Source organism: Marmota marmota, unplaced genomic scaffold (assembly GCF_001458135.2).
Source record: "Marmota marmota marmota unplaced genomic scaffold, marMar, whole genome shotgun sequence".
NCBI classification, from domain to species: domain Eukaryota; kingdom Metazoa; phylum Chordata; class Mammalia; order Rodentia; family Sciuridae; genus Marmota; species Marmota marmota.
The window spans coordinates 27,378,922-27,394,617 of NW_026000142.1; the positions used below are offsets into that span (position 1 = coordinate 27,378,922).

At 37.6% G+C, this 15,696-nt stretch overlaps 1 protein-coding gene across 10 annotated transcripts in view; it reads right to left on the bottom strand.

Moving 5' to 3' along the window:
- LOC107144575 (gamma-secretase activating protein) overlaps window positions 1-15,652 on the bottom strand; it is a 160,452-nt gene extending 144,800 nt beyond the window's left edge. For 2 of the 10 annotated variants that reach the window (XR_007341598.1, XM_048786195.1), the window contains exons 1-2: window positions 15,376-15,648; window positions 5,421-5,497 (exon numbers count right to left, since the gene is read on the bottom strand). Coding sequence is in view for 8 of the 10 variants with exons in the window: in XM_048786195.1 (XP_048642152.1) it covers window positions 5,421-5,497; window positions 15,376-15,472 (174 nt within the window). In the remaining 2 variants the exon portion in view is untranslated. Of the gene's footprint in view, window positions 1-5,420; window positions 5,498-15,232; window positions 15,256-15,375 lie in introns of those variants that run through there. The other 8 variants (XM_048786198.1, XM_048786193.1, XM_048786191.1 and 5 more) reach the window with 6 other exon arrangements.
- Window positions 15,653-15,696: the final 44 nt, after the last annotated feature.

Here is a 15,696-nt window from a genome sequence, read left to right on the forward strand (position 1 = left end):
AAAAAAAAAAATCCTCCTTTAGAGTTTTTAATTGCTAAGATTGAATTATTGCAGGTTTGTCTTAAAACTAGACATTCAAATTAGACTAGGAATTCAGAAGGGTGGATATACTAAAATGAGGAAGAAATCCCTAGCAGTACAGCTGCTTCTGGGCTGGAAACACCAGCCAGAGTTGTCCCTCCATGAGCAAAGTGGAGGGATAAGGGAATTAAAGGAACCCACATTTCTAGAAGGCCTGAGGCATTAAGAGATCAAGGATATTGCCCGACTAAACTGAAAGGCATGCTGCACAATACCCTTGTTCTGGGAAAAAACTGCCATCTCTCCTGGTGACATGTGGAGGACAAAGGAAGGAACCAGTTTGCAGCATCAGCGTGGAGGCCAGCAGCTGAGGGAAGCAATTCATGGCAAACCTGAGTTTGTCCCAAAACACAGACCCAGTAAACATACACTACATGACATAGAGTGTGCTTAAGTGACCAGGAGAAAAATCAAACAAGAAGAGTGGTTTACACTGGGACAACTGGTGTCATGGAAACCCACCGGGCTCTACCCCCACCTCCAATCCAGCTGCTTGCAGGACCGGCTGGGAGAGAATTCAGAAGGGAAGGGGTGGGAGAGACCGAGTTTGGAGACTAAACCCAGGACAACGAAGCATGCGCTTTTGAAAGTGATTTAGAGAACTAAGAATTGGCTCCTCTACCACGCAAGTGGAACCCAGGAGAGATCCCTGGGAAATAGTCTTCCAATGTAGACCAGCAATTACTGGGCACTATAGGTGAGCTGATTTTGAATCTTCGAACCAATTGGCATTCACCAAAGAGCCTGGAGCCCACTTAAGCCCAAACCCTGCCTCCAGGAATTCTACCTACAGGATTACCTCTTTCACTCGAGCAATCCAAAGGTAGAGCATTATATTCCAGACGACCCCACCTAAAACTACTAAGAATCTTTTGAACTCCAAAGGAAAGAATTCTTAACTTTTCATGGAGATGTTTTTTCCTTTTTCTTTTGTGTTTAATCGTGTTTAATGGTACATGGACATTTATACATACTCATATTTTTTTTCCTAATTTCTAGCATTTTTGAAGCCAGTTAATGTTCATGGATCATTTTTTTTTTTTAGAGAGAGAATTTTTTAATATTTATTTTTTAGTTTTCGGCGGACATAACATCTTTATTTGTATGTGGTGCTGAGGATCGAACCCGGGCCGCACGCATGCCAGGCAAGTGCGCTACCGCTTGAGCCACATCTCCAGCCCATGGATCAATTTTTTAAGGACTCAGATGTTTGATTAGTATATTATAGTTTTGTTTTTATATTCTTAATTTTTTTAAATGTTTACTTTATATATATTCTCTCTTACCTGTTTCCCTTGATTCTATTGTTCTCTTTTCTTCCACTAACAGCCAATCTCTACTGGTCTCTCTTTCACTCTTTAATTTTTTATTCTATCTTCTCTCCTCCTCACCCATAATCATACTTCCTATATCTCTTCTGTTTCCTCCCTGTTCACCATTCAAATTTTTAAAATCTTTTGCAATCTTATTGTTTTTATTGTAGGCAATAAATGACCATATAATTTCTGTGTATTGTAATAATTAGCATTGTAGATATCATAGTAGAAACTATTTGGTTTAATGCTGTATATTGTTTGCATTGGTTGTTTTTATTTTTTGGCTCCTTCTAAACAATGAGGTACTGGAAACCTTCAGGGACGCTAGAAGTTCACAAGGTAGAAACTCTACTGCCTCAAATACATATTGTTAGATGGGTAGACATACAAACAATATGAAAAAGTAAGGGAACAAATCACCCTGAACAAACCAATATACTCCAATAACAGTATCCATCAACATCACAGTGGAAGAAATGTCAGAGAAGTACATAGTTTAACTGATATGGAAATAGAAGATGGTATAAGTAGTGAAATCAGAGAGAAAACACAGGAAGTGAAAGATCACTTCAATAAAGAGAGATTTTTAAAAAAAGGAAAAAATCCTCAACATAAAAAAAATCAATAACAAAATTAAAAATTCAATTGAAAGCATCACCAATAGACTAGATCACTTGTAAGACAGAGTTTCAGGCAATGAAGACAAAATATATAATCCTAAAAACAAAGTTTATCATGGAGAAAAGATATTAATAGACCATGAACAACTTCCAAGAAATATGGGATAACCTGAAAAGACCAAATTTAAGATTTATTGGGATAGATGTAGGCTCAGAGATACAAAGGAAATGGACTCACTATCTTTTTAATGAAATAATATCAGAAAATTTCCCAAACATTAAAAATGAAATGTAAGATCAAATACAGGAGGCTTACAGGACCTCAAATATACAAAATTACAACAGACCCACACCAAGGCACATTATTAAGAAAATGCCTAACATACAGAATAAGGATAGAATTTTAAAGGCTGCCAGAGAACAAAAGGTAACATTTAGAGGGAAACCAATCTGAATCTCAGCTGATCTCTCAACCCAGACCCTCAAAGCTAGGAGGTTTTGGAATAATATATATCAAGCTCTAAAAGAAAAATTGATGCCAGCCAAGAATACCATACCCAGCCAGGTTTGGTGGTGCATGCCTCTCATCCCAGCAGCTCAGGAGGCTGAGGCAGGAGGATCACGAGTTCAAAGCTAGCCTCAGCAAAAGCAAGGCACTAAGCAACTCAGGAAGACCCTGTCTCTCAATAAAATACAAAATAGTGCTGGGGATGTGGCTCGGTGGTCAAGTGCCTGTGAGTTCAATTCCTGCTACCTCCCCCCCCCCCAAGAAAAATACTATACCCAACAAAATTAAGCTTCAGAATCAACAATGAAATAAAAAACTTCCATGATAAACAAAAGTTAAAAGAGTTCACAACTAGAAAGCCTACACTAGAACACATACTCAACAAGATATTTCATGAAGAATAAATGAAAAATAAAAGTGAAAAACAGCAGGGCTGGGGTTGTGGCTCAGTGGTAGAGTGCTTGCCTAGCATGTGTAAGGCACTGGGTTTGATTCTCAACACCACATAAAAATAAATAAAGGTCCAACAACAACTAATAAAATTTTTTTTAAAAATCTGAAAACCAGCAAAGGAAGGAACTTACACTAAAATAAGAGCAAATCAATGGAGAAAGCAATTCAAATTAAAAATCAGAAATAAGTCAAAATGACAGGGAATAAAAATCATATCTTAATAACATGGACTATAAATGGCCTGAACTCATCACAAAAAGAAATAGACTGGCAGATTGGATTAAAAAGCAAGACCCAACAATATGTTATTTCCAAGAGACACCTTATAAGCCAGGATATCCACAGACTGAAGGTAAAAGGATGGGAAAAAACATATTTACATGGATCATGTAAACAAGCAGGGGTTTCTAGCCTCATATCAGATAAAGTGGACTTCACACCAAAGTTAATCAGAAGGGACAAAGAAGGACATTTCATACTGCTTAAGGGAATTATACATCAAAAATACATAACAGTCACAAATATTTATGCCCCAAACAACGGAGCATCTATGTATATCAAACAAACCCTTCTCAATTTCAAGAATCAAATAGACCACAACATAATAATACTGGGTGACTTTAACACACCTCTCTCACTACTGGATAGATCCTTCAAACAAAAACTAAATAAAGAAGCTATAGAACTAAAAAAATTGAATTTATAATTTATACTTAACAGACATATATATTTCATCCATCAATGACAAAATACATTTTTTTCCTCAGCAGCACATGGATCCTTCTCTAAAAATAAACCATATCTTAGGCCATAAAACAACTCTCAGTAAATATAAAATAGAGATAATACCTTGCATTTTATCAGAACATAATGGAATGAAATTTAAAATCAATTGTAAAATAAAAAATGGAAGCTACTCTAACACCTGGATACTAAATAACATGCTACTGAATGACCAATGGATAGCAGAAGAAATCAGGGATGAAATAAAAAAGTACTTAGAGGTAAATGAGAATAGCAATACAACATATCAAAATCTCTGGGATACTATGGAGGCAGTGCTAAGAGAAAAGTTCATTGCATTGAGCTCATTCATTAAAAGAATAGAAAAGTCAACATCACTATAGTGATGTGGCCACATTCATAGCAGCTGGAGGCTATCGTGCTAAATGAAATAAGCCAATCCACAAATACCAAAGGCATCTGACATGCAGATGCTGACTCACAACAGGTTGAGGGGCAGGAGAGGTTTAACCAGATTGGACAGGGGAGAATGGGGGGAATGAAGGGAAGGGAGGAGGAATTGGAATGGGAAAGACAGTAGAATGAATTGGACATAACTTTCCTATGTTCATATATGAATACACAACCAATGTAACCTCACATCATGTACAACCACAATAATGGGAAATTATACCCCATGTATGTAAAATACGTCAAAATACATTCTACTGTAATTTTTTAAAAAGCTAAAGGAAGCTTGCTGTGCATATCAGAAAGGGGCCAGGCCTGATTCAGCTGGCCATTTGGGCTCAAAGAGTTCAGAGGATCTTTATAGGATTGAGCATGGAGAAAGAGTCAATCATTTTGTATCTCCAGTAGTATCTTTAAGAGAATATTAGTGATGGCTGGGCATGATGTCACATGTCTAAAATCCCTGATACTCAGCTGCGACAGAAGGATGGCAAGTTGAAGGCCATCCTGGGAAACTCAGCAAGATCCCGACTCAAAAAATGAAAAGGGTTGGGGATATAGCTTAGTGGTAGAGCACTCCTGGGCTCAACCCCCAAAATCACCAAAAAAAAAAAAAAAGAATCTATATAATAGATAATGGGATTGGCTTGAATAAATCCATGATATTCTTATGAATATAATTTTTTGAATCATACAATTTTTAAATACACTATCCTTAGATACAACTTAACATTTTTAAACAAAAGAAAGTACAATGATATAATTTTCAAAGCAAACTATGAGAATTTTTCTTCCATATGTCCCTAGTAAAGTTATCAGTAAAATTAAATTTTCCTCAGAACACTTAACATTGGAAACACATTGTCTAATAATGCCTCACAAGTCCTAGAATATCTAGTTCTGAATAGACAAAAATCAAATTTAACATATCTTCAAAGACAAAAAATTAACAGTTGTCAAGTTTAAACATCTTGACATTTCCCTCTAGAAATTGAAATTGTTCTTTTACTCAAATTTTTTGAGCTTCAAATATGCACATTTTATCTTATTTTAAAAAGAAACATTTCTTAAGACTTCAAATCACTCTATTCAATATCACACAAAAAAACAAGGGCCAGAGGTTAAATACCAAGTCTTATCCATTACCCTTCTATACAGGAGAGAATTTTCATAAAATAACATAAATGGTTAAAATAGTAAATTGTGTTGCATTTACTTTACCACAATAAAAAGAGAACATATACATACCTTATAGTTATAAATAATATTTCCATTTCTTTCAACATTTAGTACACGTAAGCTCTCATAATTTGTTTCTAAAACATCTGAAATAAAATAATAGCCAGTTAATATTTAAGATGTTTAAATACGTAGCTAACATTAGTGAAAGAAGTACAAAGCATACATGCTGAGGATTCCATTATACCCAGATTAAAAGCAAGCAAATCCAATCTCACTTACTGGAAGTCAGAACAACAGTGACCTTTCAGGAAGAAGAAAGGAGGCAGAGATGGCATCACCCGAGGGAGGCCTTCTAAGGTGTTGATAAGTTTGCACACCTTGGGCACACAGATAAGCTCACCTTTTAATCTCTTACCGAGCTGCACACTTTATACTGTATACTTGCCTGTATGTGTCACACCTCAATAAATTTTCTGTATCTACTAGTTTTTGCTTTATATATTTTGAGGCTACATTATTAGGAACAAATTCGGAACTGGTATAGCTTCCTGGTGAATTAACTTGTCAGGCACACAGCTGAGCTTCCATGCGTCTCAGTTGTTAAATGGGATAAAAAAAAAAAAAATGACAGTCAAGCCCTTAATCATTATGATGCTATATCCAGGGGCTAAACAGAAAAAGTGCCAACTTCTTTGTTGCATTTCCATATGGAAAGGTGACGTATGGTGAAGGATCAGGTGCATTAGCAGAGATGTGGGAATTTCTCCCTGTTGAGGGAGCAACATGGACACAGAAACAGAAGGGAGATGGGGAGTCATTTAGATTCTGAGTCTACTGACAAAAAGTTATCAAAGTTCCCCTCTTCCCCTTGTGGGAAAGTCTTTGCTGAAGACCCCCAAAAAAGAGGCCTCCCAATGAAGACACTCAGATCTAGCAAGGCATCTATGAACGGGTATGGCCAGGGCCCAGGCCTGTCTGCAACTCTCTTGGCAACTGCATTTCCTTGGCTATATGTCCAGTCTGATTTAGGAAGGATAGCTTTCCTGTGAAGACTTCCAGGTAAAGCCTTCCTTGTGATTGCACGTATTCAGGTCTGAAAATTCACACAGAAGTTTTGAACCAGAAGCTGAACTAGTCAACCACTTCAATATAAGAATGTATTTTTATCTAATAATTCTTTACTCCAAAGTCTATTTTGCCTTATATTAATATACTACATCAGCTTTCTTCAGAGTATTGTTTATATGAGATAGCTTGTTCTAGCCTTTCATTAATGTTCCTGTGCCCTTATAAGTTATATATTTTATAAGCAGTATCTACTCATGATCCCATCTGACAGCTTTAATCTTCATTTGGAATATGTAGTCCACTTTCATTTACCATAATTACCGACATATTGGGTTTATTTTACTATTTGCTTTCCGTGACTCACTTGTTTTACTCTTTCATTCTTCTTGATTAATCAGTTTATTATTTCATTTTCCTATTTCCTCATTAATTTCATATTCTTTTGCTATTCTTTTACTTGTTATCCTAACAATTTTGAGCATTCTCAATATTATGTTTTAATGTTATACGGTACCACAAAATGGAAGTGAAATTTCATAAACTGTTAATGGGATATAAGTTGAAAAACTGTTAGCAAAGTCTATTGAGGCTCAACATATGTGACTCAGCAATTACACTTTAAGTGAATATATGTGTGAAAAAAATATATATATATACACACACATATTCACATACATATATTCAACAGAAGTACATATGTTCAGCAAAAGACACATGTTGATAGTACTATGGTTCAGAATAGCCAAAGTAAAAATGCCAAGTATCCTTCAAGAAAGAATAATTGTTATGTCCAATGTTATATCTCACAATTAGAATTAATTAGAATGAATTAGCCTATAACAATATAAAAACTGAGAAAAATCAGATTCCACCCCAACCACTCATAAAAATAATAAACTATATGATTCAATTTATATACAGACTTCAAAAACAGGTAAAACTATAAAACTAATCTATGTTGCTGTATAAATGACAGCTGAAGGGAGACATGAAGGGTCCCCATGGTGCTAACATTCATTCTTGCACCAAATGCTAGTTATGTGAGCTTCACTCAGAAAAGTAAATGAGCTGTGCATTTGATTTTGTACTTTTCTGTACAAAAGACATTTTGAAGGACAGACTCTTTACACAAATATTTACAACTGGCCATCTTCTAAAACTTTTAGGATAGCCCTAATTGTACAGTTAAAGGATTCAAACATTAGTGGATACGATGTTAATAACTTGTTGGGTAGAAATGCATATTTTCAACTTCCTCAAAGCTATCCAAAAAACTAAATTGCTTCACTCATTTTTTTTCTATACATTAATACTGCTTTTAGATGTTAAATTATGTTGATGACAAATTATAATATTCAGATAAGACATGCAAAACATTCTATAACTCAGAGCAAAATTTTGTTTATATTCCCGATTTAAAGGGGGAGAAAAGGAAGGTAATAAGGATAACTGGTAAGGACATCTGCACTGAGCTAGGAAGCATTTAGAGAGGGGAAGTATAGTTTCATTAACTTCAATCATCCTGAGAGCCCTTCTCCACCCCTCATAAGCAGCAGCTGTGTGGATCTCCTAGGGGTGGGGCAAAGAGAGAGGGAAGTTTATATATGTTTTTTTTTTCAACATATATTGAACTATCATACATGCTTTACACTAATTTTAATATAAGGACAACCATTTGGCCCCTTAGCAGTAAAATAATTGAATCATATTCTGCTAAATATTACTTCCAAATTCAGAGTTTTTGTTTCTAGAACATCCACACCATGTATACTGTGCTGCAGGCCCATTGTGCGATAACACAGTTGAGTTCCAGTGAGAAGACACTTGATCAACATAGACAAAGTGGGGCAGACTCATCTTAAATCTAAAATAGGTAAGCAGAATGATGCGCAAAGTGTCCTGTATCAAGCTTACAATAGGAAAATGGTTAATTATTTAAAAATCCTTTTAAAGTAGATTTTGTAAACATCTAAGGAGAATTTTAGTGAGTTCCTTTTGATCCTACACATGACTCAAAACCTCTGGAATGCAATGTGTCAATATCTTGAGAAGTATTTTTTTTCTTTCAAGATTATGAGGTTGCTGGGACAGACTTGCACAAAAGCACACTTAAAAGGTTTCAGCCAAGATAAGAAACTCCTGATAAAAAGTCTTGGTGAGAAAAATCAAGGGTTTTTTGTTTGTTTGTTTGTTTGTTTTAATAAACACACCTATTTTCAAATTACTAAAAAAAAAAATCAACAAATGACATCTTTATTCCATTAAACCATTAACTCTCAACTCTGGCTAAGACAGAAACATCAGAGAAGTTCTTAAAGAAACATTGATACCCCACCCCCAGGCTCTAACCAAGATATTTTCATTTTATTGGGCTAGTGTGTGTTTATTCCCTGCGTGATTCTAATAGAATCCTGGATTGCAAACCAATAAACTATACATTTATGTTACATTTTAAGCAACATTAGACAGAAAAACTAGGACCAAAATATGATGTAACTATGGTAGAGAGGGTTGGAAAAAAAATGCCTTCATGGAGTACATTAAATAATGCCAACCCTGCAGTGAAGTGCATGGCTCACATCTCTAGAATATTTAAAACAGATTTGGCAATGTTGGAAATCTAGAGACCAATGTATCACCACACGCCATTAACCCACTGGCCCTTCCTTCCTAGATTAGTTTGCTCATGTTTTAAACACACCCTATTTTTTTAAAGGGGTGTTCAATAACCTCTTTGCTTATTCATTATGACTCTTCTCTCAGTAGTTCATTTCTGGGAAGTCCAGAAGAGGAAGTTTAGCAATTTCAAATGAGGAAATGTGATTTTATAGTTCAATGTATTCAGTGCTCACAAAGAAAAAATGTAGCATTGATAGATGAGATACTTACATAAGTAAACCTACCAAACGTGGGTACCTAGATATCCAAGGTAGGGAAGTCATAACTCATGTAAAACAGAAGCTGGCTTTCTAAGTAGTCTCATCCATTTCAACTTATTCTTTGCCAAAAGTGATTTCACTTTACAGGAAGGTGCATCACAAATGCATAAATTTTAACCAAAACTGTTATACGAGACAAAAATAAAAGTATTTTTGTCTTTCCAACAACAATACTTGGGGCAGAGGGGAGTCATGAAGGCTCACACAAAAATCAGAATTAATTACAAATACCTTAGATCAAGAAGCAATGAAATAGCCAGGTATAGTGGTGCATACCTGTAATCCCAGCAGCTTGATAGGCTGAAGAACTGGGGATGTTGCTCAGTGGTTAAGTGCCCCTGGGTTCAATCCCCAGTAACCCCCGCCCCCCCAAAAAATAGTACTATGCCTACAACACCCTTATTCTGTAAATAAACCCCATAAGTCCTCAGGCTCAATATGACCAGATATTATAACTCCAAAATTGATGAAGTAAATATCATGTAACTTATATTTTATATTGTGAATGAGAAAAAGAATAGTGCACTTAATTAAAAAGCAATAAAAAGAGATGAGAATTAGGAGATGAGCGAAGTACAGGAGGGAAAAGTAAATAGGAAAGACAGTGGCAAGAGAACTGTGAAGGAAATGAAAACAATGAAACTAAGGCAAATCCTGGTCTCAAAAATCAATCTGGGGGTTCACAAGAGGCAACAGAAAAGCTTACTCTTAAAACCTAGCAAAACACATTACTTTCCTGGCAAGGATGAATTATAAAAAAAATGTTTTGATCTAGTATATCATAAATCCAGAACTAATCAGAGAAAATACACACAAAAGAAGATCACATTCCCCCCCAAGAATTATATACAGATTATCCCTGATTTATATTTCAATTTATGACTTTTTACTTTACAATGGTGTCAAAGCAATATAAATCCAGTAAAACTATACTCTGAATTTTGATGTTTTCCTGGGCTAGCATTATGCAATAGGATACTCTTGCAATGCTGGGCAGCAGGAGCAAATCACAGCCACATCACGAGGGTAAACAACCTATACCCTACATGAACTGTGTTGCCAAGCCAGAATGTTCAATAGGTCAAGCATGTTAAATGCATTTTCAATTTACTGTTTTCAACTTATGATAGATTTATGACAGAACCCCATCATAAATCTAGAAACATTTGTCTATATGAAATTTAAACCTTGGAAAATTTATATTAGACCTCAGCATCTTAAAGATTAGATCCCTCCCAACAAGGAATTAGGCACTGGACCCAAAAAAATATGCAAAAGGTATTTTATTTATACCAGAAATGGTTAGAAGATGTGATACTTTTAAATGTGCCATTTATGGAGATCAACAAAGAAATAACCTAGGAATAATTTAGCAAGAAGTGTGTGGAACCTTCATGAAGAAAATTCAAAGACTTGAGAGTCACTTAAAAAGATCTAAATAAGTAAGCTATCTTTGTTCATAATTGGAATGATTCAATATTGTAGAAATGCCAATTCTCCAAGCTGTATAGAGACTTTACAATTCAAAATTAATGTTTTAAATGTCTTCATGACTTTTGACTATGGAGAAAATTCTTTAATGAAAAGCACAAATCAAACAAAAAGACTCATAAATTAAGATCTCCCTTTTGAGCATATTGACATACACCTGTAATCCCATCTTCTTGGGAGGCTGAGGCAGGAGGGTTGCAAGTTCAAGGCCAGCCTGGGCAATTTATTTTTTTATTTTTTTATTTTTAATTTTTATTGTTAGTTGTTCAAAACATTACATAGTTCTTGACATATCATATTTCACACTTTGATTCAAGTGGGTTATGAACTCCCATTTTTACCCCATATACAGATTGCAGAATCACATCGGTTACACAGGCTGAGGCAGGAGGGTTGCAAGTTCAAGGCCAGCCCGGGCAATTTAGACCCTTTCTAATAATAAATAAAAAGTGTGAGATTGTAGCTCAATAATAGAGCACTTGCTTAGTAAGTGTGAAGCCCTGGGTTCAGATTAGTATTCTCTGTTGATCAAAGGCACCATCACTCACACACACATACACACAAACAACTAACAGATGGAGGGAAAATATTTGCAGCACAATCACGAACAAAGAACTAGAATCCAGAATACATTTAAAACCACCTAAAAATAATTTTTAAAAAAAATCAAATAGAAAGATGAACAAAAAGATGAACATTTCATAGAAAACTCAAATAGTCAATAGTGATGCTCAACCGCAGAATGCAATGAAATAACATTTAGACCAAGTATAATAAAAAAAATTAAATCTGAAATTTTAAATCAATTTAAAATTTACATTAAGAACTTGTCAGGATATAGTGTCAGAAAAACTTCTGAAACATAAAATTAGGGTGTTCATGAGTATAATACTTTGGAAAACAATTTGATAATACCCAGGAAAGGTGAAAATGGGCATAGCTTATGACTTGACCACTCCACTCTTAGATACACATCCTAGATTAACTAGAAACTTTGTGGATCAGAGATGGGCACAGGGTGGTCAGTAAATGCATTGACTGTAATGACAAATCCAGAAACCTCCAAAATGTCACCCTCAAAAAATGAATAAGTAAAAGCTGGGCTTCCTAGCAAGCACTTAGACAGTTCAGTATGTGTTTACATGCTGTCCTTAGTAGGTTGGGATTATGACCTGCAGAAGGAAGGATTAGGAAGCAGAGGGAGAGACTGAGCTGCCAGCAGGCCAGGGGCAATAACTTCCAATGATCCCCCTGCGGGGGATCTCTAGAACTGAAACACATTGCCAGAGTTATCCCAGGTGGAGTCAAAATGGACGGCGCTTTATACCCACCTTAATCATTCACTGGATGTGGGCCACACTCAAAAGAGAATGAAGCTAGGGGAGGCATCCCTGAGGGAAGTGACCATACTCACAACACCCAGGAGAGGCCCTTCCTTGCAAGGACAATCTAAGGGCTACATCTCCATGTCCACCATGTTTTTATATATTCATACAACACTGTATAGTGGTGAAAAATAATGCCCTAAAGATAGACAGTCAACTTGACTAAATCTCACAATACTAGGAAGAGGAAAAATCAAAAAGAAAACAGTTTTCATTTTCTTGAAGTTCACAGACAAAAAAAAAAAAAAAGTTGAAACTACAAATATTAAAAAAAAAACTATGATATAAATGTTTAAGTAATTGTTACCTCTGGGGGCAGTGGTAAGAGATGGAGAAATAGGATTAGATAGAAACACACAAGAGTCTTCAAAAGTCCTGAAATTGTTCTGTTTGTAAGCTGCATGGCGAGTACATGGGGTTTTAAAAATTATTATTTCTTTTATATAATTGTTTTGATTTGAGAATCTTTTCTCATTTTATTTCAGAGAGATATCATTTTTCCAAAGTTCAACCCAGAACCAGTAACAGATGCAGTAACTAAGTCTATTCTCCTAACTCTTTGACTCTGTTGACTAAAATATTGTAGTCACCAAATTCCCATGGCTGATTTAGCCCAACTCCCTGGCTATTTTGCCAGGAATGTCATTTCATGAGAATTACTAGACACCACTACAAAATTTTTTTTTGTATTTGTTGGTGTAGAAATGGTAAAGTTTCAAGTTTAGAAAGCAAACGTGCAGAAAGGAGACATTAGTGTTCTAGTGATTCACAATTTATATTTGCAAAGCTGGGACTTTGAGAGGAAAATAATTTGTACAAATGTTTAATAACGACCATACTAGAAATAAAGTAGAATTCCAGATTTCCCTGCCAGAGCAATAAATTTCAGTAGAAGAAGACCTAACTTATTTTTGTTTTGAGTTACTATCAGAGGTAAATGTTTAAGTATACAATTCTTTTAGTATAACAGGGTTAATATCTTGCCTTGAAGGTGCACTGAAAGGGGACAATACTACCAGTGTCAGAAAAACTAGCATTTCCAGGTAAGTTTACCTTTGAAGATTAAGGGGTATCCTTTTTTCAGTGGAACATCATTATACATGTTTATAATTCTCCAGATGAGTGAAAGATACAAGGAAGCCAAAACTCCTACTAAGGCACACACAGCTTTTCAATTACAACATATCTTACTGAAACATAAGACTGTGGCATTTCACACTTCACCTAACTTCTCATTTGCAGTCACTTGTCATTTAACAAAATAAGGTGAGAGTTCAGAAAGAAAGGGCTACTTTATACTGGAAAACAGATTTGGAACTGCCTGTTGTATCTCAAAAAGTTAAAATCTTCAAAAAGAAAAAAACATTTTAGATATTCAGGAGACTTTTAAAATTATCTTCTTCCTGCCCACAAAGTGCAAAGCATTACTAATAATAACACTGCCAGCAAACTCAAACCAGAAACTACACAAACATGACTCCTTACTTGGAACTAACAACATGCCAAAACAAGGAGATCTACAAACAATTGTGCTAAGGCATGAAGGAATGTAAAGATATGTTGTAGCAAACAAAAACTTTAACCAGAGTTTAGGAAAAAGGAGTTGTAGATATGGGTAATTTGACATCCCTCCCCCACAAAATATACTTGCAGTCTAGTGTTTAAGGAAAAACAAAAAGAGGCAAAGCATAGTTAGCAGTGGTAGCATAGGACTGTAATCCCAGAGATGCTGAAGCAGGAAGATCACAAGTTCCAGGCCAGCCTCAGCAACTTAGAGCCTCAACAATTTAGTGAAACTCTGTCTCAAAATAAAAATTAAAAAGGACTGGGGATGTAGCTCTAGCTCTGAGGTAAAGCAGACTTATTTTCAATCCCAACATATTCTCTCTCTCTCTCTCTCTCTCTCTCTCTCTCTCTCTCTCTCTCTCTCTGACGTGGACAGCTCTTACATACAAAGCAACATTGATTTGAAGCTGAATTCTGAATTTAAACCCCAAGATGCTCCATTATTTACAAGCAAACTTTCCTCCCCACATTTTTTTACTGGTGCATTATAGTTGTCCCAAATGATAGGATTTGTATAAGCAAACAAGGAAAAAAAAAAAAAGCTGGGAAATCACAGACCTCCTCTTTAAAGAAGATCAATGCTAGGAAGGATCAAAAGTCATTTTTCACGCTGTCACCAAAATCAAAAGACATTTGTGGCCTCAACTGTTGGGAATGTTTGTGCCAATTCACACTGAGGAAGCTAGGCCAGAAGGGGAGCATCACTTGTCTCACTTGGCTTGGCGCCTGCACAGGTGGTAATGCTGGATGGCCGGTAGGAAGGGCTAGCAACAGCAGGCTCCAAATTCACTCCTCTCTGACAGAAAGCAAACTGCCGACCCCTCTCACTTCACATCCAGAGTGGCATGTCCCCTAAGTCACCTAACTCTGTTGAGAAATGCGACTCGAAAAATTACGAACTTTTATTAAAAAGAAAAAAAAAAGGAAATCAGTTCCCTTTAAGGTAAATCAATGCCGATAAGCCTTTAAAAAAAAAATCACACTTGGGGACAAACTGGGCAACAGTTGGATAGCTCTGTGCTGGTTTTCTTGGTAGCCACAATTCATCTTTCCGTTCTCAAAACACACAACTTGCAGGAGCATCGGGTCTTGGCAGAGCCCCCACTCAGCTGATGGGAGCCTTTCTGGGCAGGTGAATGCTAATTGCAGAGAGAGGAGCCTCTCTCGCTCCCGCAGCTGCTCCTCCACACCCTCCCCCCGAAGTGATAACGCCGAGGGTACCACCAGTGTCCCCGGTCTGTCTGCGAAGGGTGAACTACTGCGGGCACCAAGCAAGTCAGACGCTAGGGACAGAGGCAGCGCACCCCAGCGGCGACCTCGCGGAGGCCCTGCGCCTCCAGCTCCAGCCTTGCCCAGCGACTGGCGGCGAGAGTGGCAAAGCCAAAGACGCCGGAGCTCCAGGGAGGGAGGCTCACCCTTGCGCACCAACCTCCACAGGCTGGCGGAGCCTCGGGGTGCTCCCCGTCGGGCTAGTGCCCCTCACTCCACCGCAGCCCGGGAGCCCTCTGGGTACCAACGACTCCGACTCCACTCCCCCAGCGGTCCCCCGCCCGGGTGACTCGCCCCGGTCACCTTCTGCCCCAGGGGCCGCTGACGCCGCCCGCTGCGCCCGCAGCCACGGGAGCACGTCCTTCCGGAGATCGAAGTCAGCGACCAGACGGAGAGCCATCGCCCGCACGCGGCCCCGGGGCGGCTCTGGGGACCCGCGCCGCGGACATTCCTGGCCCTGGGTCACCACCTCGCCCTACCCCAGAGACCGCCCTCTTCTTCCTCTCCCCCGCCTCCCAGGCTGTCGGCTGCAGTCCGCTGCTTTCGGTTCTGGAGCGTCCCGGCCTGAGAAGCCCCGAGCACCGCCTCCTCCAGGCCAGCGGCCTGCACAGAGGAGGTCCGAGG